The 25,886-nt window shown below is 51.5% G+C and overlaps 4 protein-coding genes, 3 non-coding genes and 1 pseudogene across 49 annotated transcripts in view; 3 read left to right on the top strand and 5 right to left on the bottom strand.

Annotated features, from left to right (window-relative positions):
- Positions 1-1,118: 1,118 nt before the first annotated feature.
- Positions 1,119-2,381, top strand: Gpr32 (G protein-coupled receptor 32). The gene is given in 4 exon segments (XM_039097471.2): positions 1,119-1,696; positions 1,698-1,781; positions 1,783-1,863; positions 1,866-2,381. Coding segments are annotated over 4 exon segments (1,029 nt in total). The 5' UTR covers positions 1,119-1,348.
- A 4,986-nt stretch (positions 2,382-7,367) lies between these two features.
- On the top strand, positions 7,368-22,864 carry Acp4 (acid phosphatase 4). 15 transcript variants are annotated; one of them, XM_039111937.2, is made up of 12 exons: positions 7,368-7,491; positions 15,133-15,288; positions 17,715-17,819; positions 17,898-17,984; positions 18,739-18,885; positions 19,453-19,551; positions 19,628-19,723; positions 20,344-20,476; positions 20,560-20,642; positions 21,012-21,139; positions 21,228-21,406; positions 22,317-22,730. In XM_039111937.2, the coding sequence occupies exons 2-12, from the start codon at positions 15,223-15,225 to the stop codon at positions 22,724-22,726; spliced, it is 1,533 nt and encodes a 510-aa protein (XP_038967865.1). In that variant the 5' UTR covers positions 7,368-7,491; positions 15,133-15,222; the 3' UTR covers positions 22,727-22,730. The 15 variants fall into 15 exon arrangements, 9 of the variants coding, with proteins under 9 accessions (XP_038967865.1, XP_038967846.1, NP_001388455.1 ...); XM_039111918.2 differs by lacking the exon at positions 7,368-7,491 and adding an exon at positions 13,060-13,197; NM_001401526.1 differs by lacking the exon at positions 7,368-7,491 and adding an exon at positions 14,630-14,861 and having other exon boundaries at positions 22,317-22,864.
- Positions 9,308-11,287, top strand: LOC102552286 (formyl peptide receptor-related sequence 4-like; annotated as a pseudogene).
- On the bottom strand, positions 14,119-14,544 carry Smim47 (small integral membrane protein 47). Its single transcript, NM_001384852.1, has 3 exons — positions 14,478-14,544; positions 14,341-14,400; positions 14,119-14,222 (listed from the first exon to the last, which is right to left on the bottom strand). Exons 1-3 carry the CDS (start codon positions 14,490-14,492, stop codon positions 14,211-14,213), a joined length of 87 nt encoding a protein of 28 aa, NP_001371781.1. The 5' UTR covers positions 14,493-14,544; the 3' UTR covers positions 14,119-14,210.
- Positions 22,450-25,886, bottom strand: part of Fv1 (Friend virus susceptibility 1) — a 5,979-nt gene continuing 2,542 nt past the window's right edge. For 11 of the 29 annotated variants that reach the window (XM_039111845.2, XM_008759364.4, XM_063261790.1 and 8 more), the window contains 4 exons: positions 25,210-25,267; positions 24,730-24,769; positions 24,432-24,463; positions 22,450-24,140 (listed from right to left, as the gene is read on the bottom strand). In XM_039111845.2, coding sequence (XP_038967773.1) covers positions 23,226-24,080 — 855 coding nt within the window. In that variant the 5' untranslated portion in view covers positions 24,081-24,140; positions 24,432-24,463; positions 24,730-24,769; positions 25,210-25,267 and the 3' untranslated portion in view covers positions 22,450-23,225. Of the gene's footprint in view, positions 24,464-24,729; positions 24,770-25,209; positions 25,268-25,751; positions 25,818-25,886 lie in introns of all 29 variants that reach the window. The other 18 variants (XM_008759365.4, XM_008759362.4, XM_063261803.1 and 15 more) reach the window with 4 other exon arrangements.
- Positions 24,213-24,303, bottom strand: Snord88b (small nucleolar RNA, C/D box 88B). Its single transcript, XR_005500213.1, has one exon. It is a non-coding gene; the product is annotated as a small nucleolar RNA SNORD88 (small nucleolar RNA).
- On the bottom strand, positions 24,547-24,636 carry LOC120100471 (small nucleolar RNA SNORD88). The gene has a single exon (XR_005500211.1). It is a non-coding gene; the product is annotated as a small nucleolar RNA SNORD88 (small nucleolar RNA).
- LOC120100470 (small nucleolar RNA SNORD88) lies at positions 24,852-24,941 on the bottom strand. Its single transcript, XR_005500210.1, has one exon. It is a non-coding gene; the product is annotated as a small nucleolar RNA SNORD88 (small nucleolar RNA).

Below are 25,886 nucleotides of genomic sequence, written 5' to 3'. Positions count from 1 at the left end.
CCTCTGCATGGTCAGAGTCGAAAGGTGCCGCCGGCCGTCCCTGCTCAGATGCCTGACTCTCACCAGGATCTCTCACTGTCCTGGGATTGAGTGGCCTAGAGTGTCTGCCCAGTGGGTCCCAGAGACGCCTCTGTCTCTGTCTCCCAACAATGGGATTAGAAACATGCACTGCCAAGCTCAGGCTTTTGTGTGGGTGTCGGAGACTAAACTCAGGTCCCTCTAACTGTGCAGCAAACACTTCACCAACCACAGTGTCTCTCCAGACCTGTTCTGTCTGGCACGGTGCCACCTACAGTGACACACTCATTCTGCCCTAACACCATGGCTTCTTTCAGACTGGGACTTGACACTATCCATTTCTTGTGCCTTATTGTGTATCTGTAAATCCACGGCTTCCACTTCGTCTAGTAAATTTGAGTATTTCTAGAAATGCACAGCCCATCTGAAGGTTGGCCTTAAAACACTACGCCTTTTAACACTACATCTCCCAATCTGTAATCCGGGATTACAGATGTGCACCACATCTGGATGCACATGCTCTTAGGGTAGAGTGGACTCAGAGAGTCCTCTCCGTTCTCCCAGTCCCCTTGTTTTGTTTGTTTGCTTGTTTATGGTTTGTTTAGTTGTTGTTCTGGAGAATTAAACTCCAGACCCCACACAAGCCCTCTATGGTTGAGCCACCCCCAGCCTCTACAGGGGGATTCTATGGAGAGTATATCTGAATCACACCCCTGCCCTTCAGTGGGATATCCTAGGCAGGGGCAGTCCTGACCTACATCTCCTGCTTCGTTCATAGTCTACCTTGATATAGAGCTCACTGTTCTCTGGGCTGGCCTGAACTTAACTTTATTCTGCCGGTCAGGCAGATCTTTGCTTGTGACTCTCCTTCCTCAGCCTCCCAAGCAGCTAGAATAGTGTGTGTATGTGTGTGTGTGTGTGTGTGTGTGTGTGTGTGTGTGTGTCCTGAGAGTCTACTCACTTTTCTTTCATGGTTTCTCTTCCTTCAGTTGGATCATCTCTATTGACCTGCCTTCAAATTAATTAATTTCATTCCCAATCTGTAAAATGTAAACAATTCAAGTTGCCTTTTGAACTTCTAGAATTTCCATTCAGTTATTTTCACCATTTCTGTAGCCCTACTATGATCCCCTGACTATTAGTTTCTTGTGCCTTATTGTCCAGGATCCCCCAGTGAGGGGCTTGGGTGTGGCTATGTGGTAGAGACCTTGCCTAAAAGACAGAAACCCCTCACCCTCACCCCCACACATACAATGTGAAGGCATTAAATGGCTTTATCTGAGGGAGTGGGGCATGGACTCTAATGTGATGCCATTGGTGGCTCTGCAGCATGGCTGATCTCAAATGCCAGCCTGTGGAGGTGAGGTACCTCTGCCAACTCACCATCACCATCCTGTTTGCATCCTGTGTTGCTGGAGTCCTGGGCAATGGGCTGGCACTGTGGATGGCTGTACACTGCACGGCCCGCACTGTCACCAGGATCTGGTTCTTCAACCTGGCCCTGGCTGCCTTTCCTGTCCTCCTGTCTGCTCCTATTTCCATCCATGTCATGGTCTATGGCTAGTGGCCATCTGCTAACTTGGTCTGTAAAGTCTGCATGGCCTTTCTGGTTCTCACCTTCTTCGCCAGCTTCCGTTTGCTGGTCCTCACCTCGGTGGATCGCTGCATCTTGGCTCTGTCACCCTGTGTGTGGCAGAAACCACAGAACGGTGCGTCAAGCCACATGGCTGTCCATCCCTGTGTGGCTGCTGGCAGCTGTTGCCAGTTCTGTTCTCCATACTTGAAAAGTACTGAACCACTGGGAAAGTACATGGCTGTGAATATTGCTACTTTGACTTCAATTCAGAGAAAGAGAGACAGGGCAGGATTGGAGTGCAACAGTTGCTAAGAGACAGGTGGCAATAGCCATCACCCACCTCCTGCTTGGCTTCCTACTACCCCTGACTGTCATCAGCATCTGTGCCCACTGCATCTGGGCCAGGCTCCGGAGGGAGGGCTGAGTGCATGCAAGGCGGCCCAAGAGGCTGCTGGTGGTGGATGTAAGCGCCTTCTTCATCTTCTGGTTCCCTTTTAACGTGGTGCTCTTGGTGAAGTCGACGGTGCTGATGTGTCTGCAGCAGCCCCACACCCCCAGGGTGCAGCACATCTCATGGGCTGCCTTCGCTCTGGGCTGCTTCAACGGGTGCCTCAACCCATTCCTCTATGTCTTCGTCGGCAGAGATTTCCAGCAGAAAAATTTCCAGTCTCTATCTCCTGCCCTGGCTGGAGTGTTTGGGGATGAAGGTTTATCAGTCATCCTGTCTCTGAGGCCAGTACCTCGACAGAGGGTGGAGACCTTACAGACTAGAAGTCTACCTTCATAGCCTGTAACAAATACATTAACTTCTGAAACATGCTTCTACTTCTAGGAAGTCCTCCCAGCAATCCATCCTCAAAAGCCTTCTAGTATTAGCATCAGATCTGTTTCCCAGAAAATAAAACTACATTTCCCAGTATCCTTTGCAACTACATATAGCCATGTGACTGAAATCTGGGCAATAGGCTCTAAGTATGCAATGCGACTTATTCGAAGTGACTAAATGGAAGGCTTCTGGCCACTCTTCTTTAGTTTGACTAGAAATGGAATGTATTAGCCAGGTTTTGTTATTTGACGAACATCCCTTTTCAAGTTTAAAGGCATTTAAAAAACAAAACCCACATGGGACTGGAGAGATGGCTCAGCAGTTAAGAGCACTGGTTGCTCTTACAGTGGATCCAATTTTGATTCCCAGTGCCCATATGCTAAAGTACAACTGTAAGTTGATGTCTATATGCAGGTGAGGGATGGCACAAATTAGGTCATGGCCCATGATCAGAGAGTAAAAAGTAAGGTGGGGACAAAGCTTGTGTAAGGTGGGAGAGAAGGGGAAGGAGAAGGAGAATCAAGATGGAGACAGAGAAGGAGGACCCAGATCCTGGGGGGTCTTAAATGACCCTGGGTAGTAATGAATGTTTCTTCTTCTTTTTTTTTTTCTTTTTTCTTTTTGCCTTTTTTTTTTTTCGGAGCTGGGGACTGAACCCAGGGCCTTGTGCTTGCTAGGCAAGTGCTCTACCACTGAGCTAAATCCCCAACCCCGTAATGAATGTTTCTTAAGGGATGGATTTCTACAGGTCAATTTATCTTATCTAGGTGGACAGATTATATCTTTGTCAGTTGGTTGTGAGTCTATCGTGTGGATGTATTGTGGATTAAGGATTTAACACATAAATCTGATTGTTAAGTTATAGTTTATTGAGTCTTGATTTCACCGGACGGTTGGGAGTCTATACCTTAACTACCAGGGTGTGGTTGCTGGGAGTGTTTGTGCAGTCCGTGACAGTAGGCCAGCGGCTGCTGGACTTCTAGAGCCCTGATTTAGGTTAGTGCCATATGGCACTCCGGTGCCGGAACTAAGTCTAGGGAGCAGTGTGGCACGGTGTCACGCTGGAATGGCTCTTGGACGGCCTGGGTCAGAGAGTACCAAGGGGCCAGCCCCTTGCAGATGTCACAGGGATCTCCCTGGGGACTGTGGACTGTGCTCTGTGCAGTGGACCAGAGCATCTCTAATGAGATCCCCAATGAGACCGAAGATGACTGCAGTAGAAACTTAAGGTTTCTTTGGAAAGTCAGTTGTACCGGATGCTGTTTTTCTGGGGCAGACTCGTGAAGGAACGTTTTGCTGAAGCAGACCCAGGAGAGAGGATGTTCTGCTAAAGCAAGTGCATGAAGGGACACGTGACGAAGGATTCTTTGTTAATGACACAAGTGAATGGGTCCGCCTTGCATTGCAGAGTCGAGCTCTGTTTGTTGGGACCGTAGAGAGAACCCCACCAAAAACTTCTGGTGTATGTTAGTGACTTCTTGCTGCTTCTGCAGACTTGGGCCAATTGGCAGAGGGATGTGAGCTGAGACAGACCTCGTGCACCGAGACACATGGAGGACACGTGATGTTTGGAGGGAGTATAAATAGAACCCAATGGACAGTGACAGACGCTGAGCCTGGCTTGCTGGGAGAGCTGGTTGTGCAACACTTGTTGGTCTCAAGTCTTCGCTGGTCTTGATCTTTGGTTTGCTGAGAGAGGTACAGCAGAGAACTCGTGGCATCCCTGCTGGTCCATCTTGCTGACTTGAGCTGAGGCTGAGGCCTGGCTGACTCTGCTAGATAGTGTCACTGCCGCTGATTCATGTTTGCTATCCTGACTTTGCTGAACTGGACCTCTGGTCTATCCATGAAGTATGTTGTGAGTGGATCGAGCTGCCACTGCTGACCTAGACTAAACTGCTGGCTTCCTGACAGATGGGAGTTGCTCCAAAGAACCATTTCTAAAAGGTCCACTTCCCTGTATTCTTTCTTTGCCACTGCCTCTGGTGGGTGGTGGACCAGCAGGGAGGTTAAAGTGTTTAAGAATCATCATTAAAAATAGATGTTGAAAAGAATTATAGTTACATTCGACGCCTTGGTCAGATACTCCTTAAACCCCAGGTCCCAAGCAGACATCTGTATGCATGCAAGCTGTTGGGATGAGCTCCTTGGTCTTGTCACAGATGAGGCTATTTAGCTCAGAGCAGTTAAGTCACTTACTGAAGGTCACACAGCAAAGAAGGGATGGTGGGTGGGGTCAGGGCTCCATGGATGTGACTAATACATTGAATTAAATACATAAGGCACCTGTCGGGTAAATGGGTGGACAATTAGGTGAAGGGCCAATATCTTAGAGGTGGTACTAGTATTTAAGAGCAAGGGCCTTATTAGAGGAGTAGCTAATAATATCCTAGGAAGGGGTTAATACTCCGGGGGAGGGGCTGATGGAGGGTCTCTGAAGCCTGTGACTGTCATTCTTCAGTCTTTCCTTTTTCAACAAGCTCTAACCTAGCACACAATAGATATACATGCCCCCTCCCTCTGGACTGAAGCTCCAGGAGCTTAGGCAGCGTGGAAGCCAGCTCCTTACCGAGGGAGGCTTCGCTCTTAATCACTACCTGTGTGCTTCTCCAGAAAGGCAGCAGGGGAGGCAGAGCCCCCAATCTGGCCTGGTTCTATCTTCTCAGCAGTAGGAGACAGTCTGTCACCCATGTTGGGAAATAGCTGTCATGAGCTCTTCGCCCCCTGACATCTCCCCGCCCAGCGTGGAACCCGCCCTGAGAACAGGTGCGGGGCCTATAGCTGCTCCCCGAGCTCCTGCATTTTCTCATCCTGTGACTGTTCAGAAAGTCTGGCAGACCCACTGCCCGGGCAAAATTCAAAATCAAGACCCAGGGACCTTGCTGCAAGTTGTCCTCCAGCACCAGGCATGAATTCTGGTTCTCATTCTCGTTTGTGTGGGGAAAAAGAGTTGGAAAGAGGATGTGCCGACTCCTGGTCCCACCCACTTATAATGGTGATGGAGACCTTGTCCGACTGAGTCAGGAGCACAGCAGCTACAGGGGTGAAGCCGTGATGCGGGCTTTGAAAGTGGGGCCTCTGGCTAGGGCATGCCTGTGGGTCCACCTACCTAAAGGTAGGAGGAGTCTGTGTTCAAGGCCATGCTGGGAAACTTTGTGACGTTGTTTTAAAAACAAAACCCAGCTGGGGGCGTGGCTCACTGATAGAGGGTCGCTGCCCAGAAACCCCCAGCGAGGGGCCGGGGGTGTGGCTCAGCAATACAAAAAGCTGGTAGTGTGTGTGTACAAAGCTCTCTAGTCCACATCCAGTGCAGCACTGCAAAGGAGAAGGAGTGAGAAAGGAGAAAAGGGAAGAAACCAGCCTCACCCTTCCATGGCCTCCTGTGTGAAGTCGGGTTGCTATCAACATCCCTGGAGGTCCGAACGGTGGGCATAAAGATCAGGACCAAGGGGGCCTCTATGAAGGGTCAGGCGGGAGACTGGGATTTGTCTCAGAGTTCGGGGTTGCTATGTGTTATGCCCAAGTTGCAGGTACCCGAAGACCACCGAGGAGCCAATTCTGATCTAAAACACATAAGGATATTTGTTACAAGGAGATGGGCAGAGAGAAGAGAGTATTGTAGGTTGCTGGTTAGAATGGGGAGCTGAATGCAGACTCGATTCCACACCCCCTTCTCCTTTTTCTCTCTTCCCCACTTCCCACAGCAACCCTAAGACAAAACCTGGGTAAACCTCCTACCCACTTCCTCTTCCCCAGTGCCACTGCCCCTCCCACTACAGCCTGCCCTCCAGGCCCCCACGGGGTACACAGACCCACTTCATGTGGATCCAGGGGCTGTCAGGTTGCTCTAACAACCTGAGGTTCCATTAGCCATAGGAGGCCCTGTTGATATCACAGTTCCCACCTAATGCACGCGGTTCCCTCTGCACTGCAGGAAATCCAGCCTCAGGAATCAGGGTGTACACATCCTGAGGTTCCCCCAAGTTAAGATGGCTTGCTGCCCATAGTTAAGATGGCTACTCATTGTCTGTCTGGCTGCCTGTAGACAAGATGGCTGCCCACAGTCTGCATGACTGCCTGTAGTTAAGATGGCTCTTCCCACCTCAACAGAATCAAGCCAGTCTCCCACAAGTATGCATGAGCCCATCTCCCAGGTGATTCTAGATCCTGTTGACTTAATACCCCTCCTCCTACTGTGTGTGTTAAAGTGGTTCAAGGGTATGGGCGATGCGTCAGGCAAATGTGATCATAAAGGTCAGGAAGCCCGGACATGGCTTGGGGGGTAAAGGTGCTTATAGCCAACCCTGACAGCCTGAGTTTGAACCCAGGGACAAACATAGGAGGAGGAGAGACCTGACTACTGAAAGTTGTCTAACCTCTGCATGCACACACATACACATACATATACATACTAACATATATGTACACAAAATAAGGTTTTTTTTTTTTTTATCCCCAACCCCTATTTTTTTTTTTTAATGCCAGAAGGGGATTCGGTGAAGGGCTGAGAGGGAGGCCACCTCAGAAGAGAGGGTATTTAATGAGAAACATGGAAGGCTTGAGTTGGCCAGACTTGTATAAAGGGTTTCTGAGACATGTACATTGGGCCAGAACACAGACAGGTGTGTGTGTGTGTGTGTGTGTGTGTGTGTGTGTGTGTGTGTGTGAGTCAGTATGCTACAGAGATTCCCTATCCAGTGCTCTCTCCACCCTGGGGTCCTGACTGTCTTTGGTGAAGATCCCCAGTTTTAATCTTCCTCAGTTCTGGGCAGCAGATTCTTTAGAGTCCAGAGTTTAAATTCCTCCACACAAGCCTGTGCTGAAGCCACCTGCTGGCCTGGCCTGAGGGACTGAGGTGGTTTAAATGTGCTTGGCCCAGGGAGGGGCACTATTAGGAGGTGTGGCCTTGTTGGAGGAAGTGTGTCACTGTGGGGTTGGGCTTTGAGACCCTCCTCCAAGCTGCCTGGAAGAAAGTCTGTTCCCGTTTGCCTTCAGACGAAGATGCAGAACTCTCAGCTCCGTCTCCAGTGCCACGCCTGCCACGACGACAATGGACTGAACCTCAGAACTTGTGAGCCAGCCCCAGTGAAATGTTGTCCTTTATAAGAGACCAAGGGCTCATGGTGTCTCTCCACAGCAGTAGAAACCCTAAGACAGAGAAAATGGGGAACCAGATGTGAATCGATCATGGGAGAATTCAGGCTATTTGGACATGAAATGGGCACAGCTTTCTAGCATGTGGGGAGGGTCAGGAAGGGAGGGGTGGAGCTGGAGAAAAGAGACGGCTGCATGGTTAACCACACTTGCTGCTCCAGCAGAGAGACTGAGTTCAGTTCCCAGCACCCAGTAAGGCAGCTCTCCACCACCTTTGACTCCAGTGCCAGGTGATTAGATGTACAGACAGACAGACAGAAAGACACACACACACACACACACACACACACACACACACACACACACACACACACAGAGCGCTTTTCAGGAAGGAGCACAAATCGGGAACTGTGTGAGGAGTTCTCAGGGCAGAGGGAGAAGTTCACCCATTCAGTGATTCATCTGAGTTTTTCATTTCAGTTTTAGTTTTGAGACGAGGCCCCATGTGGTCCATGTGAGGCTGGAGAGATGGGTCAGAAGTTAAGACCTGGGCCTTCAGAGGACTCAAGTTCAGTTCCAAGCCCCACGGTGGCTTGCAACCTTCTGTAACTCTAGTTCCAGGGGATCGGCCACATTTTTCTGGCTCCCACAGGCGTTGCACACACATAGGCATAGACATATGTATAGGCTAAACACACATATAACATACATATGCATAAAGGATAGACCTTTAAAATAATATGGTTCTGCACAAAATAATACATAGTCACTTACCCATGGTATGTATGACTAGAACTCACTCTTAGAACCCTGCTTTCAAGGATGTGATACTCTCCCAGCCTGATGGAGTAAGCGATAGCCAGGAAAGAGCCTCTCAAGAAGGCAGCACCAGTGAGGTTTTGAAGGGTGAATAGAAGTATGGTATCTACAGTAATGGGATAAAGCCAGATACACCAGAACGATGAAATATCGGGGATCTCTCTCTCTCTCTCTCTCTCTCTCTCTCTCTCTCTCTCTCTCTGTGTGTGTGTGTGTGTGTGTGTGTGTGTGTGTGTGTGTGTTATTCTAGGAAGTTACTTCCAGGAGGAGGGAAGTGGTGGACAGGAGGCTGATGAGGTGGGTAGAATCACAACACACAGACCATGAGGGGCTCTGACCCTACCTGGGGGTACCCAGATGAAAAAACCATTCCTTCCCTTCCCAGAGGCACCTAAGGCCCAGACTCAAGTCTTGCTGGCTTTGTTTCTAGCTAGGTCTGACTCCTTCCTCTGTGTGTGAGCTTGCCACACTTTAAAACTTCGCACCCAGGGGTTGGAGATTTAGCTCAGTGGTAGAGCGCTTGCCTAGCAAGTGCAAGGCCCTGAGTTCTTCCTCAGCTCGGGGGGTGTGGGGGGTGTGGCGTGGGGGGGACTTCACACCCTCAAGAGAAGAAGACCAGACAACCACTTGCTGAGGGGATGCGGGAGGTGGTGGGAGGACTTGAATCTAAATCCTGAGCTGACAACCAAGAGTCAGAGGACTGAGGGATGGAACAGGGTCCAGGTCCAGTCCCTCCTGGCCTTGGTGGGGCTTTTCATCCAGACTGGCTGGGCCTTGGACTTGAAGAGTCTATGTTCTCCAGAATGGAGGGAGGTGGTGGGGATGAAGAGGAAGACCGGGAGGGTAAGGGTCTGACAAGAGAGGTTAGGGAGGGGTAGCCGAGGAGGCCAGGTCCAGGTGGAATTTTTCCTTCCTAGACTCAGGGGTTGGGGAACCATAGAAGGTATAGGGCAGGGGAGGAGGTGAGAGGGGGACGTCAGCCCTGGAGTATATTGGGACCGACTAAGGAGTCACTGGAGAGAATGAGGGCTGAGCTGGGTCAGGGGGATAGAGGCATGATTTGTCAAGATGAGAGACTGGTGGGAGGTCACAGGAGCAGAGGGAGAGAGGTGAACACCAGAGATCTGGGGGCTCTGGGACCATTCCTGAGGTGCAGCTCTCAGAGGACCATGGAGTAGGGGTATGTGTGTGCTCTAATATGGAGGCTTTGTTGGTCTACCCATCTCTGCGCAGCCCATGGAGGACCCTGTGGAGATGCAGCAGCCAGCATTGCTGGGGAGTCAGTACCTGCCCTGGGCGGTTCTCTTTCTCCTATACTCTCTGATGACAGTTGTCTCTTACCTCCTGCACATGACCAGCTACAGCCTGCTGGCCCTGATCCCTCTTTCCTGCCCCACTGTCTGCGGCCTGTTTGGCCACCAACTCATAGCTGACATCGTATTCCTGGGGCTCCTCCTGCTCAGCCTCACCTGGACTCACACCTGCTGGTCCCTGGGTCTCGCCTTCTGCCACCTGGACCCAGGTCTGGCCTTCTTGACCTTCTGTGCCAGTGGCCGGCTGCTGACTCATGTGGCCGCAGACTGCTGTATCTCCTTGCTCCAACCATCCTGGGCACTGGATCATCGTATAGTTCGTCAAGTAGTTGTCTGGGCTGGTGGGTTCTGGATCCTTCTGCTGGGCCTTGCTGGGAAAGCCCTGGGAACTTCAAGGGACCGAACTGGCCAGAGAAACCCCTTCAATGGGACAATGACTCTGGAATCCCCCAGGCATGACCAGAACTCCTGGGCTTGGAACCCCATGCTGGATCAGTTAGTATTTGGGTTTGGTGTGCCGCTGGGGGTACTGAGAGTCTTCCATAGCCTCATGCGGAAGCAGTTGCAGCTGGCCAGGGTCTCAGGGAGGCCTCTACTGCTGGGCCTGCCAGGGGCCACTGCAGCCGTGCTGTTCATCTGTTTGTTTCCCTTCCACCTTCTGCTGTTGCTGAGGTTCCTGGGCAAGTGGGGGTTCAAACTGCAGCTGGGGGATGTGTGGGTGTTGCGGAGACCACTGGGGCTCACTCTGCTGGGATCAACTAGCTTCTTCAATCCACTGCTGTATGTGTGTGGGGACAAGGAAATCCGAAGAAGGCTAGGCCGTGCCTTGTGGTTCCTTGGAAGGGAAGGAGAGGAGGAGGAAGAGGAACCCCAGGTACTGGGGATGGAGACTGAGAGAGCTCAGCTGCAACCTGAGAGAGCAGGGCACAATCTGGGGTGTGGGGCTTCTGTCTTCTGAAAATGGGGTGGGCTGAAATGAAGGCATAGGTGATGGGAAGTGAGATGGGGAAGGAGGGAGGGGTTTAGAAAGGAGGCAGGGGTGTATAGAGCACACAGAAAGAGCATCTGGTCCCATGGGCTTGGAGTCATACAGAATGTGACAGACAGAGGTCCTGACAGGGAGCAAGGGGTGACAGACAGCAGGATTACGGGGGTAGAGACAGAAAACAGGAGGCTCCAATGAGGTATGTAAATAGAACTGAAGAACAGGGAAAGAGGGGCAGGAGGGTAGACCAGGAGATGACAGCACAGGTGTGGGGGGAGCTAGCCGCCTTGGCCTGGAGATGAATAGGGGTGCGGAATCCTGGTTACCAGCCACCCTGTTGGCCCAGGACTGAGCAGTTCCTGAGGCTTGATGCTGGGACAGTCCCAGGCATTATTCACAAGCCTGGATGCTTGCTCCAGTAGGTGGTTCACAGAGAGACCTGCCAACTTTGAATCTCTGGGGGACTGCTTTTTGGCTAGGTGTCAACTATCTTTCTTCTTCTGGTATTTTGAAATTCCTAAGTGCCTTCTAATTACACCTCCCCTTTGGGCATAGAACCCAAGGTTTTGTGCATAAAAGGGTGGAGTCTTAGCACTGAGCCACACCCTAGCCCCTCGCTGGGGAATTCTAAAATGTGTACTCCTCCCAGGCACCTCAACACCAAAGGTGAACCCCACCTGTCTTGAGCATCAGGTGGAAGCTCTCGGCTATTTTCCCAGCATCATGTCTGCTTATGTGCCGCCTCACTCCCCACAGTGAGGAACATGGACCAACGACGGATGAAACTGTAAGCAAGCCTCCAATTAAACACTTCATTTTATGAGATGCTTCAGTCATGGTGTCTTGTCGTAGCAATGGAATAGGAGCTGGGGTGTCTTTGCTTGGTTTGCCACTGTGTATAGCAGGGTAGCCGCCCTTTGAATGTCCAAGGGCTCTCCTGTGTGTGCCTTCCATCTTGGCATGGAGGTGCTAAGATCACAGCTCCATGCTTCTGATCCTAGCTTCCCTTGGGTTTTGGAATGTCAGACCCAGGTCCTCAGTTTACCCAGTACGCACTTTTGACTCCTGAGTCACATCCTCATCCCCCCCCCCAAATTTTATTTTTAGATTTATTTACTGAATTTTTTTTCTGTGTCTGAGTGTTTTGCCTGCATGTATGTCTGTGCACCATAGGTGTGCAGTGCCCATTGGGGTACCCGATCCCCTGAAACAGAAGATTCCAACCACCGGGCCATCTCTCCAGCCCTAAAATTGTTTCTTAATTCACACACACACACACACACACACACACACACACACACACACACACACACACACGCACCCCACATACATGCAATTTAAAAGTAAAATAAAATCAAGGGGTGGTGGTTCACCCCTTTACTCTAGCAGGGACAGGCAGATTTGAAGCCAGTACGGTCTTATATAGTGAGTTCCAGCTAACCTGACTGAGAAATAAGTCGATTAACTAAACTATAATCTTTAAAGCACATAATATAATCCTGGCACATAATAAATATTTGCTAAAAAAAAAGCATAGTGATAATTTAAAAAAAAGTCCCATCTCTGTCTGAGTGGAGGTCTCTGAAAGATTTCCCAGGCAGCAGAGTTACCCCTTGGAAGCGCTCAGCTTCCTCCCGGTAAGGAGCGGCCTCAGAACCCCAGCTGCCCATTCATAGTACCCTGGGGAACATTCAGAGCAGAATCGATGCTGCGCCCCACCCCAAGCTCAGTGGTGGGAATTGACGAAGCCCTCAGTGGCTCTACACAGCGTCGGCTTGAGACACATCCATCTCCACTGGATTGCGGTTGAGAAAATGCCAAGTTGATAGCTCCCTGAGGACTCAGAAACCTCATAAATGGTCAAGCCCTAGGGGAAGGAGGGATGTGGAGGACGCAAAGGTTGACTTGGTTCAGTGGTTGAAAAACCGCTGACAGCCAAGCCCACCTGGGGAGTTAAGGGAGGGGGTGAGACAAGAAGGAATGCTCCGGAAGTTTTCCAAGGAGGACTCGCAAAACTGAGGTTGCAAAGGCACCTCAGGCCTCTTGGAGTGTGTTGGGGCACGGAAGGTGAAAAGCCGTTGGGGTGTGGCTGCTCAACCGTTTTTTGGTTTTTTTTTTTTTTTTTTTTTTTTTTTTTTTGAGTTACGGGGCTAAGGATACAGCCTGGTGGGGGCCCTGTGGGCAAGGAGGTGCAGGGAGAGGCCAAGAACTTACAGGAAGGGGTGGAGGCTTGGGAAAATACCTGGGAGAGAGGTCAGCAGGAGGCTCAGTCTCCTGCAAAGTCAATCCCTGTTGCCAATTAGAATCTGGGAAAATAGTCTGACATCGCCACCTTACGGCTATTTCTGGTTTTGCGCACAAGGAATCCTTGCATTGGAGGACAAAGGATGCTGTTACTGGCTCTCATCGAGAGCACGACCGCTAGTTCTGCTTGATCTCAATTTGCTTGTGACCCACTAAAATTGCACGGATCTGAACTACAAGGATTTGCGAATATGTTCGTGATTGGAAATTTCTAGTCCTTGTCCAGAAGACCCAGAGCATACAAATGAACTTTCTTGGGCAGGTGTGTCTGTCCCTCAGGGCACTCACTCCCTTGGGAAGGTTGGAGGAGGCAGGAAGGTGATGGAGTGCGCTGCTAACAGATTCCCTCTATTTGGGGTTCTGGACACTTCTATCAGATAGGGATTTGATGGCAGGTGATAACGGTTCAATAGGAGTTTGCTAAGACAAGAGAGAAAAAAAAGGAAGAAATATTAGCATTTCTTAAGATAACCAGGAAAGGAATTACATCCACTTAGACTCTCCACATACAGTCACAACATCTGCCCACACCGTTGATCTCTGGCAGTCCTTAGCGTGGCCTTCCTTTAAACAGATTTGCACCTTTGCTGGGAAGGAGTGCTCAGAGAGACAAGCCTGAAATCCTGAGCAAGCTGTTTAGTGCCAGATGGAGAATCAAACCCTGGAAATTCTTCTCTGTGCCCTGGCACTCACAGCTGAAATGCCCCTTAAATACTCATGTGACCTAAAGGTTCCTACTTATTCTTCAAGACCCACTTCTCCTTCAGACCCAGGGGTCCAAGCTCCAGCACTCCTCCCTCAGACCCAGAGGTTCAGACTCCAGCACTTCTCCCTCAGACACAGGACTCCAAGCCCAATTCTCCACCCAAAGACTTAGAGATCCAGGGCCCAGCCTCCTCCCACAGACTTGGAGGTCCAGGGCCCAGCCTCCTCCCACAGATTTTGAGATTCAGGGCCCAGCCTCCTTTCTCAGACTCAGATGTTCAGGGCCCAGCCTCTTCCCTCAGACTCAGAGGCCCAGAGCCCAGTTTCTCACAGATTTGGAGCAACAGGTCCCAAGCCTCCTCCCTCAGATCTAGGGGCCAGGTCTCTACTTTTCACCTTCCTGCTGAGATCCATGGTTGTGTGGACCTATGAGGAACAGGGTTGTAGGGAGCAGAGCTTAGGGAGCAGGAAGCCTTGGTCTGGTGCTGTTAACATTTATTGGATCTTAGAGGCCAGAGCAATGGCAGAGCAGGCGGGGGCCAAGCTGGTGGACTGGGGAGCCATGCCTTCTTACTGCTGAGCCTAGAGCAGAGATAGAGGTGTGATGTAGACACATGGCAACTCAGTACAGAAAAAGCTTCAGGGCCAAATGAAGAGAGACAAGAGAGACAGACCCCTCCTACACCCACCTCCCCCTCACCTTGTTGAAGAAGTAGATGGAGGCTAGGATGGTTAACACGGCCATGGCCAAGGTCACATTCTGGGGGAGGAGGTCAGGAGTCAGCTCCCTCCCCTCCCTATCCCCACCCCTGCCCCAGTCCCTTCACCTGTCCTCACTTCCTGCAAGTTCATAGCCATGGGTCCTAGCCACACAGCACTTGACCTGCCTCCCTCAGACCTCTGAGTCCGACAGGAAAGAGTCTCCAAGAATGGGAGGGGGTTGTCGGGGAGACCAGAATGGTGACCATGGTGACCAGGGAAGGGCATTTTGGGTAGAAGAGACATTGGAACTGGGGATTGGGAGGAAGGGGATGTAGGTGTGTAGTGTCACCCATGGGACCTAAATCCAGCATCAGGACTTATGAGATTGGAGAGTACAGACCTGGATCTCCACACTGGGTCCCATTTTCTTCCCTAGAGTGTGCTGGGGAGCCAGGGGAGAGTTGTGAGCTGGGAAGGGACAGATAGCCTCTGGTATCTTGAGGCAGGAGAATGACTGAGGTATGAAGAAGGGGTCCAATGGCACAGGCAAAATGGCATGCTTGTGTCTGCCAGATGCAAGGGTGGGAATGACAGTTGGGACTTAGACTAGAATTTGGTCCCCAGCTTGTGAAAATGGCAGAATGTGCACCCTGGTGTGAAGCATGGTGGCAGTGGCAGCTTCTGACCTCTGGACCACAGGGACAGCCAGGCACTTTGACTCTGACCACCCAGTGTTCTTTGTAGGTTCCAAATTCTTTCCTCTCTATACCTTTCCTCTTATAACTTTCAGGTTCTTAGAGGTGCAGCCGAGAGGGGAGATACACGTGTGTGTGGAACTGCCTTCATCCCCCACTAATTGCTACCGGCTGTGCACAGAGGGATGCACCACTGGAGGAGCCCAGTTCTTTGCAGTGTCCTCAGGCTGGAGACTCAGGGGACATACATGGTGAGAAGCCTCCTGCGGTGATGCCTGTGTGGGCTTGAACCCCAGCTCTGACGGCTGTCAGTGGAATGACCTTCAGTGAGTCACAAAGATGTCTTTGCCATTTTTTTCTAATGTAAAGAAAACATATCCCCCAGGAAAGGAGCTAGGGCAGGGCTCAGTGGGTGTATACTTACCTTTTAAGCATGAGGACCTGAGTTTGATTCCCTAGCATGCCTATAAAAAGCCAGGCATGGTGCTTGTGCCTCGGCACTAGGACGTAGAGACTGGAAGATCCCGGGGTTTGTTGGCCAAATGAGTGAACTCCAGGTTGAGTGAGAATGATCAGAATAAGTGAAAAGCAATCAAACAAGACATTTGACATTGACCTCTGACCTCTCCACACGGAGAACTTCTGTTTGTGGTGCAGGTGTTTCTCCAGCCCAGGGTGGGAAGACAGCTCAAGAGTCTCACAAAACTCAAGACATTTTTCCAGATTCACCTGATACAGAAGAAGTAGATGGTTGCTGGAGAGAAGGCTCTTTTTAAAAAAGATTTATTAATTTATTATGCATATAGCATTCTGTCTGCATGTATGCCTGCCGGTGAGAAGAGGGCACCAGATCTCGTGGTTATCTGGCTAGATGGTTGTGAGCCACCATGTGGTTGCTGGGAATTGAACTCAGGACCTCTGGAAAAGCAGCCAGTGCTCTTAACCTCTGAGCCATCTCTCCAGCACTCAAGACAGAATTCTTAAGTGGAGCTGCCTTTGAGGTGCACAGAGGACCCCCAGTGACACATCTGTCCTCCTCGCACCGTCTGTCTAGGACATTCCAGTGTGGGTGCAGCGGCTGCTTTTGAGTCACAATCCTGTGAGTGACACCAGTAAATGAACTGGTTCACCATGCTGGACATGGAGTAATTTCTTGGGTCAGCAACGCTGCTGTCCTTTCGGGACTGGAATTCAAAGTCACCAGTTCCAGAGGATCCAACGCCTTCTTCTGGCCTCCACGGATACTTCATGCACATACATAAAAACACATAAAATAAAAATAAATAAGTCACGGCTGGATGTAGTGAAGCCCACCTTTAATCCCAGCCCTTGCGAGGCAGAGATCTGTGAGTTTGAGGACAGCCTGTCTACATAGTGAGTTCTAGGACAGCTAGGGCTACATGGTGAGATCTTGTCTCAAACCACCACTTCAAAAAAAAAAAAAATCTCAAAAAGTAAACAGCTAGATTCCCTCTAAGCTGAGCCCTCCCAACTCTTGACCCATAAGGCCCATGAGCAATGACTGTCTTAAGATACTCAGTTTGGGGCTAGGGAGGTGGCACATTGTTATGTTTGCCCCACAAGCAAGTTGGGGACCGAGATCAGCTCCCCAACACCCATATGACAGATCTTGGCATGGCAGCTTGTAATTGCAGTCTTAGAGCTTGTTGAGGTTAAGACAGGAGGATTCCTGGAGCTTGGTCTATTCTGAATCAGCAAGCTCTAAGTTAAGTGAGAGACCCCGTCTCAAAAGGTAAGGTGGGGAGTGTTTGCAAAAGACACCGGCATGTGGCTTCAATACACGTGCACTCCTGCACACACATGAACACACACACAAATCACTGAATTTTAGGGTCACTTGTTATGTGGTCATCAATACAACTTCCTAACAGCTCCTCTCTGCAAATGGGTTATCTTAAGTGCTTAATATACTTTGAGCTCGTCTGATCTGTTTTGTGAGATGAAGGCACACAGAGGTACAGCAACTTGCTTAACACGATACATCTTGTAATGGTGAGAGCATTGAACCTGGTCTGTCTGACTTCTGGTGTGGGTATTTTGCTACAGGGCCCTGTTGGCTTTAACCAGGTGTATATATATGGTGTGGAAAGAAAGTGAAATCTTCAAGAAGTCCAAGGAGGCCTCAGAGAATCCTGACATTTTAGGAAAGGCAGGAAACATGGGGAAGCCTAGGGGTTAGGGGATGTCTGTAACTACCTCTCAGCTTTGCCATTTCCTAGGTGTTTCCTCAGGCAAGTCAGTAATCCTGTCGTGTCTCAGTTTCCCTGTCAGCACAGTATAGGTGCTGGTAGCCAAATGGACATCTCCTGGGGGGTCTGTGAAGATGAACTGTGTTAATCCCAGGTCTCCTCAGTGCTGGGGAGCGTGCTGGGGCCTGCAGGGTATGCAGGGGGCTGAGTCTGAGGCTAATGAGCAGGTGAGGCCACAGCACAGACGGAGGCTGAGCTCAGCGTCTGCTCTCTGTGGAAATGGCTGAGCCCCGGTCTCAAGGCCACACCGTCGGACCCTTGCTGCTGCTGCTGCTGTTGCTGCTGCCACCCCAGGCCCTGCCGGAGGGGCCCCTGCTATTTGTGGCTCTGGTGCGAAGCCCCCCACCCCACCTGACCCACCTTCTACCTTCCAGGCCAACCCTGACCTTCCTCTCCAACATCCCCAGGTGTTCCGACATGGCGACCGGGCCCCACTGGCCTCCTACCCCACAGATCCACACAAGGAAGCTGCCTCCACCTTGTGGCCCCGAGGTTTGGGCCAACTGACTAAGGTGAGGAGGGAGAGGGGGGTGAGGAAGAGGGGTAGGGGACAGGAGATGAGGGTCTGCTGAGGCCCCCTCTGTCCCCAGGAGGGCATCCGCCAGCAGCTGGAACTGGGCCGATTTCTGAGGAGGCGTTACAAGGCCTTCCTGAGCCCTGAGTACAGGCGCGAAGAGGTACTTTGTTGACCTTTGAACCCAGAGCCCCCTTTGGTCTTCACCTCTTGTCTTTGATCTCTATCTGCACCCCCGTAGGCTTCTAAGTCGGTAGGGAATCCACATTGACCTCTGACCTTCTCTCACAGTCCTCTGACCTATCACAGTCTTAACCACTCACCTGACCTCACTCAACCTCTGTCTTGATTTCCAACCACTCCAGCCTGACCTTCTGACCTTCAAACCTGGTTCTGTCTTTGATCCTTGCTTTGCCCACCTGATATTTCTCGGGGTGGGGTTTCTCAGTAAGAACCTGGACCCGCACATGCTTGGCAAGCCCTCCATCACTGAGCACCACCCCTGTTTCCAACCTCCAACCTTTGCTGTCTACCACCATCATTCCCACCTTCCTTTTCTGTCTTCTTACTTCCTTTGGCCCCTGACTCCTCTGAGGACTGGGTACTGAATTTTAGCTCTATGTTATTCAGTTCCCACCCTCTACATCTTGACCTGTTAGCCCCAACCCCCTTATTCTGATCTCAGCAGACCCCTGCAATCCAACACATTATTCAACTCTGACCTTTGATCCCAACTTCCAAAGATGAAAATTAGACTCATGAACTCTGAGTTTTGACCCTCAGTGGCTGTCCTTTGATTCCCCCCCCTCTTCCTGACCTTTAACCTTACCTACCCCAAACTAAATCTGAAGCTTTTGATTTGGGACCCTGCTGACCCTTGGCCTGTCCACCTGCTCTGCTGCCCTCATCCGCCCCAGGTGTACATCCGCAGCACAGACTTTGACCGGACATTGGAGAGTGCACAGGCCAACCTGGCTGGGCTCTTCCCCGAGGCTGCCCCTGGAAGTCCTGAGGCTGACTGGAAGCCCATTCCAGTGCACACAGTGCCTGTGTCTGAGGACAAGGTCAGGGGGCTTGATCTGGTGGGAGAGACAGAAGAGTCTTGAGTTCAACATCATTGTCATTCAGGGAAACTTAGTGAGACTTTCTTGAAATGAAAAAAAAAAATTAGCAAGAGGACAGGGATGTAGCTTAGGGGTAGACACCCCCAGCTTAGACTCCTCTAGTGAGGGGATGGGAGTATGGCTCAGTAGTAAACTACCCACCTAGAATTCCCTAGTGAGGAGCTGGGGGTGTGGTTTAGAGGTAGAGGGATTGCCTAGCCTGTCCAAGGTTCTGGGTTCTATAACTAGCACCACACATAAAAAAGGATATAGATAAAGCTCAATATTGAGCTGGAGAGGGACAGGGGCAGCTCCAAGCTGAGTGGATCTATTTCTGGAGGCCCAGAACAGCTGAGATCTGCAAGGTTATCCCTGGCAGAGCTGGTCAGAGTGGGAGCTGCTACCCCTGCCCAGTACAGCTGGATACAGGGGACACTGGGTGAGGCAAGGGCCAGAGACCCTGGCCCCAAGGCCACCTGTGAGACCCCAGACTTGCTGCTGTCTTCCCTGAGCCTCAGTTTCCCCCAGTTGCTGAGGTTCCCCATGCGCAGCTGCCCTCGATACCATGAGCTGTTGCGGGAGTCCACAGAGGCAGCTGACTACCAGGAGGCCCTGGAGGGCTGGACAGTGAGTGCCGGTGTGGGCTGGTGGGGCTGGGTGCCAGGCAAGGATTGGTAGGGTTCATCCAGTTGTCTCCACTCAGGACTTCTTGACCCGCCTGGGCAACTTCACTGGGCTGTCCCTGGTTGGAGAGCCACTCCGCAGAGCATGGAAAGTTCTGGATACCTTGATCTGTCAGGTGAGTCCTCTTCTCACCTCTCCCAGCTGTGCATTTCAAATCTGCACTTGTCCTAGCTGTTTTATCAGGTCATGTGATTTAGCCCTGTGTGCCCTGGTTCCCCCACCTGTATGGTTGGGGATAGTGACAGGCTGGTAGGACGGTGGCATAGCATACATATATATATCCCCTTTCCTGGTACCATTTCATTGGATCTTTCTAGAAAACCGAATGTCAGATTCCAAGGCATCTCTGGTTCCAAAGGGCTTGGTAAGGACTCTGGTCTGGTACTTGCTCTGGCTCATACTGTGGTGAGCTGATCTTTGAGGGGTTTGAATGAGGGCCAGGGTCTGGAGGGTTGGCCGTTAGTAAGACACAAGCATGAGGAATTTGGATCACTAGTACATACATGAAAAATGCTGGGCCTTGACAGGATCCTGGGGTTCAGTGGCCAGCCAACTTGGCCCACTTGGTGAGTTCTAGGCCAATGAGGCTCTCACAAACTAGGTGGGCCAGGCTTGAGGAACATCTGCAGAGAACATCTAACCTAGGTGTACGTACACACGTGTACACACACCACACACACCCTAAATGGGGGTGACTGAGGATTCACTCCTGAGGCCCTCTCTCTCCTCCCCCAGCGCGCCCATGGTCTTGCTCTTCCCTCCTGGGCCTCCCCAGATGTCTTGAGGACTCTGTCACAGATTTCCGCTCTGGATATCAGGGCACATGTGGGCCCACCCCGAGCAGCAGAAAAGGCCCAGCTGACAGGGGGTAAGGTGTGGGATCTGTGGTTTTGGGGGAGCTGTTTTTCAGGTGAGGAGGGGGCATCTAAACACTTTCTTCCTGTCCCTCAGGGATTCTGCTGGATGCCATCCTCAGCAACTTCTCTCGGGCTCAGCGCCTGGGGCTGCCCCTCAAGATGGTCATGTACTCAGCTGTGAGTCCTTGGGAAGGGCAGGCATTGCTACATGAGGGACAGGTGGTGGAGGTGGTCAGACTATGGTGCCTATGTAATCTCAGTCCACTGCCTTGGCTCACCCTTACCTCCTACAGTCCTTAGATTGTATCATTAGACACACAGTAAAGATGAGGGAGGGGTCAGAGGAGCAAGACCTTAGCAACCCCTGCAAGGGTTGACTGTTGAATAGAACTGCCCAGTCCCAATTTGCATGCCTGAACAATCATTATAGAATGTCTATGGTGTAGATGGGAGTGGTCTGGGGGTCACTTCTAACTGGAGACAATCTAGGTGCTAGAAACACTCTGGGGTCCTGATCTAGCCTCTATTCCTGGACATTCTCTTCAGCATGACAGCACCCTGCTGGCCCTCCAGGGGGCTCTGGGCCTCTACGATGGGAACACCCCACCTTATGCTGCCTGCATGGCCTTTGAATTCCGGGGGAGCTCCAGGGAACCTGAGGAGGAAGATGGAGAGTGAGGATGGCTGATGGCTTGGCATTGGGTGGGATGGGCTCTTCTTAGGATGGGGAGCGAGTGATGCTACTGTCCTTTCCACCACCAGGAATGTCACTGTCTCTCTCATCTACCGCAATGACACCTCTCGCCCACCCCTGCCACTCAGGGTCCCTGGGTGCCCAGCTCCCTGTCCACTTGGGCGCTTCCAGCAGCTGACTGCTCCAGCCCGGCCTCCAGCTCACGGGGCCCCCTGCCATGGTTCTTATGAGCCTGCCAGCCCCCCAGGTGACAGCCCTCTACGCAGGGGTGGGAGAGGGGAGTTCCCAAGGCCTGGGATTCACAACCCCCATGTTCTTCCTGCAGCCACGGTGCCCCTGCTGGCCGGAGCTGTGGCTGTGCTGGCTGTGCTAAGCCTTGGGCTTGGCCTTCTGGCCTGGAGGCCCAGCTGCCTGCGGGCCCTGGGAGGGGTTGTGTGAGGGAGGGGAGGGAAGAGACACAAAAGTGCCCCGAGCTGACACTGGATCCCAACACGTGTGCTCACCTGCTACTCTGGCTTGTCACTTACTATGCTCATGCGCGTGTGGGGATGATGGCTGGGTGGACCCCAAGCATTATGCTAGCCTGGACACTGCAATCAGATGCTGTACATACAGGTGTCAGGGCTCACAATAAGCCTGTGTGCAGGTGGGAACCTGTAGCCTGAGAGCACACAGGACTGAACTGCCTTAAGCAACTCTACCCCGGCATTACTTCCTACTGGTAGCAGAGCAGATGGAGGTAGGGGCTCTCCCAGGGCACCAAGGTAACCAGTACCTTCTGTAAGCTCCACTACCTCAAGCCCTCCCTGAAGTGGAGGGTTTAACCCCTGCTGACCAGCAGCCACCTAGCCATTGCCATCACCTGGAGCCCCATGCCCATTGTCTTGTGTCCACATTATTCTCCAGAGCCCCCAGCCAACACTGGGAAAGCCAATAGGTGACCCCTGTCTTGGGAGGTTTCCTATCTGGGGGAGGTACATCAAAACCTGAGATCCCAAGGAAGCTAAGGGGCATACCTTGGAATCCTAGGACAGCCTCAACCAGAAGGTCTGATTCACAAGAACCAAAGCAAACTCGAATCAAATGCAGGCTGAGGTAGGGGATGAGGCCAGCCAGTGGCTATGACTGGCCCCTACCAGCCCACCTTTCCTCACCAGACCGCTGGAGTATCCTCTGGAAACAGGCCAAAGGTGGGCAAGTGCGCCTGTGCCTCACCTGCCCTGGACCCAGCTCATCACCCAGATTCTACCCACGCCGGGACCGAATCAAACAGCACACTCCACAGAGGGCAATGATCCAGCCATTTAATAGGAACTCACGAAGGCAAAAGTTCCAGGGCTGCCCACCTCACCCCTCCACTAAATCCAGATCTACATTGGCCAGAGGCCATCTGTGCAGCCAGGGAGACCAGACCCAGCTGGAAGGTGCTTCAAGAGGGAAGGGTATGGTTAAAAGAAAATGGGGACAGGGTCCCCAAAGCAAAGTCTTTACAAAAGGGGGTTCTCCTCCCCACAAAAAAGTGTCACATAAGCTCAAAATAAAATATAAAGTAAAAATGCTGCATTAGAAAAGTTTGCAATGTTAAGCCTTTACAATAGGAGACTGGCCCTCAAGTGTCAAACATCCAGTATAAGTCCATGGAAGTGCAGCCTATACCTAAAATCTATGTAAGTGTTGCATTGAAAAAGTAAAAAATTCAAGATGGCCTGTATGTAGTGCTTTGGGGCCCATGTGGAGGCAGAGGGGTGGGGACCCTGAAGTGGCCACACATCTTAGCATTGCGTTAAGCTCCAACTCAAGGGGATTAAGTCCAGGGCCATAAACACCCTAGAATCACAGCCAATGGCCACCTGTAGCTCACTTTCCACATGGACTGTGTGGCTAGGAACATGCACACTCCTCTTTGGGGCCACTGAGTTTGGCCTTAAGTGCTGTAGGGATGGGAATGTGGGGAAGGTGCTTGCCAAGCTGCTTCCTAATGACCTGGGTTACAGGCAGCCTCTTTGCAATTCATTTCCCCACCTTCAACCCTGGGGTGCAGGTGTCCTCTTGATGTCAGTCCAGGACTAGTCATGACGCACCGGCTGCTCTTCCCCACAGGCCTGGTCAGAGTAAGGGGGTGGTGGGGGCTGCTCCTCGGTTAGCCCATAGTTGGGGTGACCACGACTGCGCTTGGCCTCTTTGATGTACAGTTCCAGGAGTACCTTGGTAGGCTGCCTGTCTACTTGTTCCCTGGGTACACCATGGCTGAGCAGCCAGCCTAGGAGGTCCTTGCGAGTTGGGTTGGGCCCCAGCATGAGCTTGGTGCGGCCTGGATGGCTCTGGCGCCAGAGCAGGCCCACATCAGCAATAGTCTGGATCTCCATCACAGCCTCCAATACTGTCATGCCACGCACCAGCAGGCTGACCAGTGAAAGCCGTAGCTCAGAGGGTGCTGCTGTGAGCAGGCGCCGCTGCAGGCCTTGAGTGAAAGCCACATCCTCTGGGGCCAGGTCCACAGGCCCTTCTGGGTCAAGGTAGATCCATTCAATCATGCCCAGCTCACGAACCAGTTGGATGCCTTCCTCCATAGTGGTCCAGGGCCTGAAAGGTAGCTCAGTGGCCTCAAAATGCAGGGAGGATTCCCAGCGCTGACGCCAGGCCTGCAGTAGCCAGCTCAGTAGAGTCTGGCAGCCAGCCCCCCGTAGGGCTTTGCAGCGGTAGTTAAAGATGGCATCATGGGTGAGGTCACCCAGTAGCCCCAGCTCCCCGGAATTCAGGGACAGGGCAGGGCCTCCCTGGTCATACACCCGCAGGATCCAGGTGACCATCAGCTCATTGGGATTCTGCTTGAAACGCCTTGAGATAGCCAACAGCTCCGTGTATGTGTAGTAGCGGTCCCCCCGGCCTATCTGGGTGGGCACCAGCACTCTCTCCGCCATGGCCCTCACAGTCTCAAGGTAAAGATAGCAATACAGCTAGAAGCAATGCTGTTGCAGAGGCTACAAAAAGACATAGGACATGCTGGTAGGTGATAAAGGGCTACACTCCCACCCAGCATCCCCCTAGAATGGAAACCCCTCAGACTCCAGGATGTCAAAGGTCCTGGAGGCACAACACGTCACCATGGTGGTCAGAGCCCAGTGCTATACATCATGGGAGTTCCCAAGAACGGTATGACAAGATGCCTCATAGCAACCTGGTCCAGCCTTCTTCACCCACTGTTTTGTGTAAACCAAGTTCTAGTGTGATCAGCACTAGACTCCTACTCCAGATAGTCCTCCTGCTCTTACCTGAAGGGAAGTAGACTGTCTGCAGAAACCACCTGTAGGCAGGAAGGAGAGGGGACAGAGGTTGACAAGGGACAGGAAGACCACAGCACCCCCTATTCATTCTTCCTTGTAGTTAGGACCCCTCAGACCCACAGGTGTCAAAGGTCCTGGGTAGCTCCATGTCCTCAGGGTGATCAGAGCCCAGTGCTGAACATCACAGGGGTCCCCAAGCATACACATTGACAGCAGAGTCTTAAACAGCTGTTTGTACTAGAAGTATCAACACCATTACCCTACTTTAAGTAGCCCTTCTGCTTACCCAGAGAGAAGCCTGGTTGTTTGAAGGAACCGCCTCTTGTCTGTTGGCAGGAGGGAGAGGGGAGAGGCTGATGAGACTCATGAAGACGACACAGCTCCTCCATCCACTCCCTTTTGTAGCCAGGACCCCTCAGACCCCAGGGTGTCAAAGGTCCCCGGGGGCACCATGTCCTCAGAATGGTCAGAGCCCAGTGCTGAACATCACAGGGGTCCTGGTAATATTAATATCCTCTCTTTCTAAGGCCTTGGGGCCACTTGAAGTCTTAAGGGGGACAGTGTAGCCCAGTGCTCAGAAATCCAGTCAAGACAATGGCTGAGACTTGGTTTCAGAGAACCCAGGCCCCTTAGAGGTCTGTAATACTTCACTGTTTACTTGCTTGAGACAGTCTATGTAGGCAAAGTTGGCCGTTACATTCCCAAGATGCCTCTACCTCCCCAGGTAGCTTCTGATACATTCTACCACACCCCGCATCTTACTCACTTATTTTTCTATGTAGCCCAGGCTGGACATGAACTCAGGATTCTTCCGACTTAGCCACCTGGAATATTGGGATTATAGGCAGTTACCAATTATCCCTCAACTGCCACGCTGACCTGCATGCTGTAGACTGAGGCTGCTTTGTCCTTGGGAATGTGGGGCAAATGAGACAGAGGCTGGTCCTGGTCTCATGGCTCAGTCCTATGACTGTTGGGAATTCCCAGAATGTAGTGAATATGTCCCTAAATGGCTTCTACCCTTCTTCCAGGCCTGTCTCCCCCTAAACCAACTCTGAAACCTGCCCGAGTCTGAGGCGAGTACCACTGTTCCACCCTGCAACTTGGGGAAGCAATGACTTTGCATTTTGCAGAAGAAATGACACCTGCCTAAGGCCTTGGTGGGATGTGGTGAACTCATTTCCCTCAAATATCCCGCCCTCTCCTCCACCTAACAGTCTTGTTATATATATATACACACACACACACACACACACACACACACACACACACATATACATATATACATGTATGTATGTACGTACGTACATGTAGTACAAGCTGGCCTTGAATCCTATAATTGCTGGTTCAATAAATCCAAGTTATAGAAAGTAACTGAAAAGCAAAGTACACTATTCTACTTATGCTCACAATTATTCAGCAGCCACAAGCCTCCATATTTTG

Source organism: Rattus norvegicus, chromosome 1 (assembly GCF_036323735.1).
Source record: "Rattus norvegicus strain BN/NHsdMcwi chromosome 1, GRCr8, whole genome shotgun sequence".
In the NCBI taxonomy this organism is placed as follows: Eukaryota; Metazoa; Chordata; class Mammalia; order Rodentia; family Muridae; genus Rattus; species Rattus norvegicus.
This window is presented reverse-complemented; position numbering and strand designations above follow the sequence as displayed.

Bases quoted from the DNA above. Each gene is read 5' to 3' on its own strand.
- Acp4 (XM_063261887.1), top strand. From the start codon at position 17,527: ATGGCTGAGCCCCGGTCTCAAGGCCACACCGTCGGACCCTTGCTGCTG. The intron at 20,643-21,011 runs GTGAGTCCTTGG...CATTCTCTTCAG, and splicing joins AGATGGTCATGTACTCAGCT to CATGACAGCACCCTGCTGGC. The intron at 21,407-22,316 runs GTGACAGCCCTC...TTTCCTCACCAG, and splicing joins TGAGCCTGCCAGCCCCCCAG to ACCGCTGGAGTATCCTCTGG.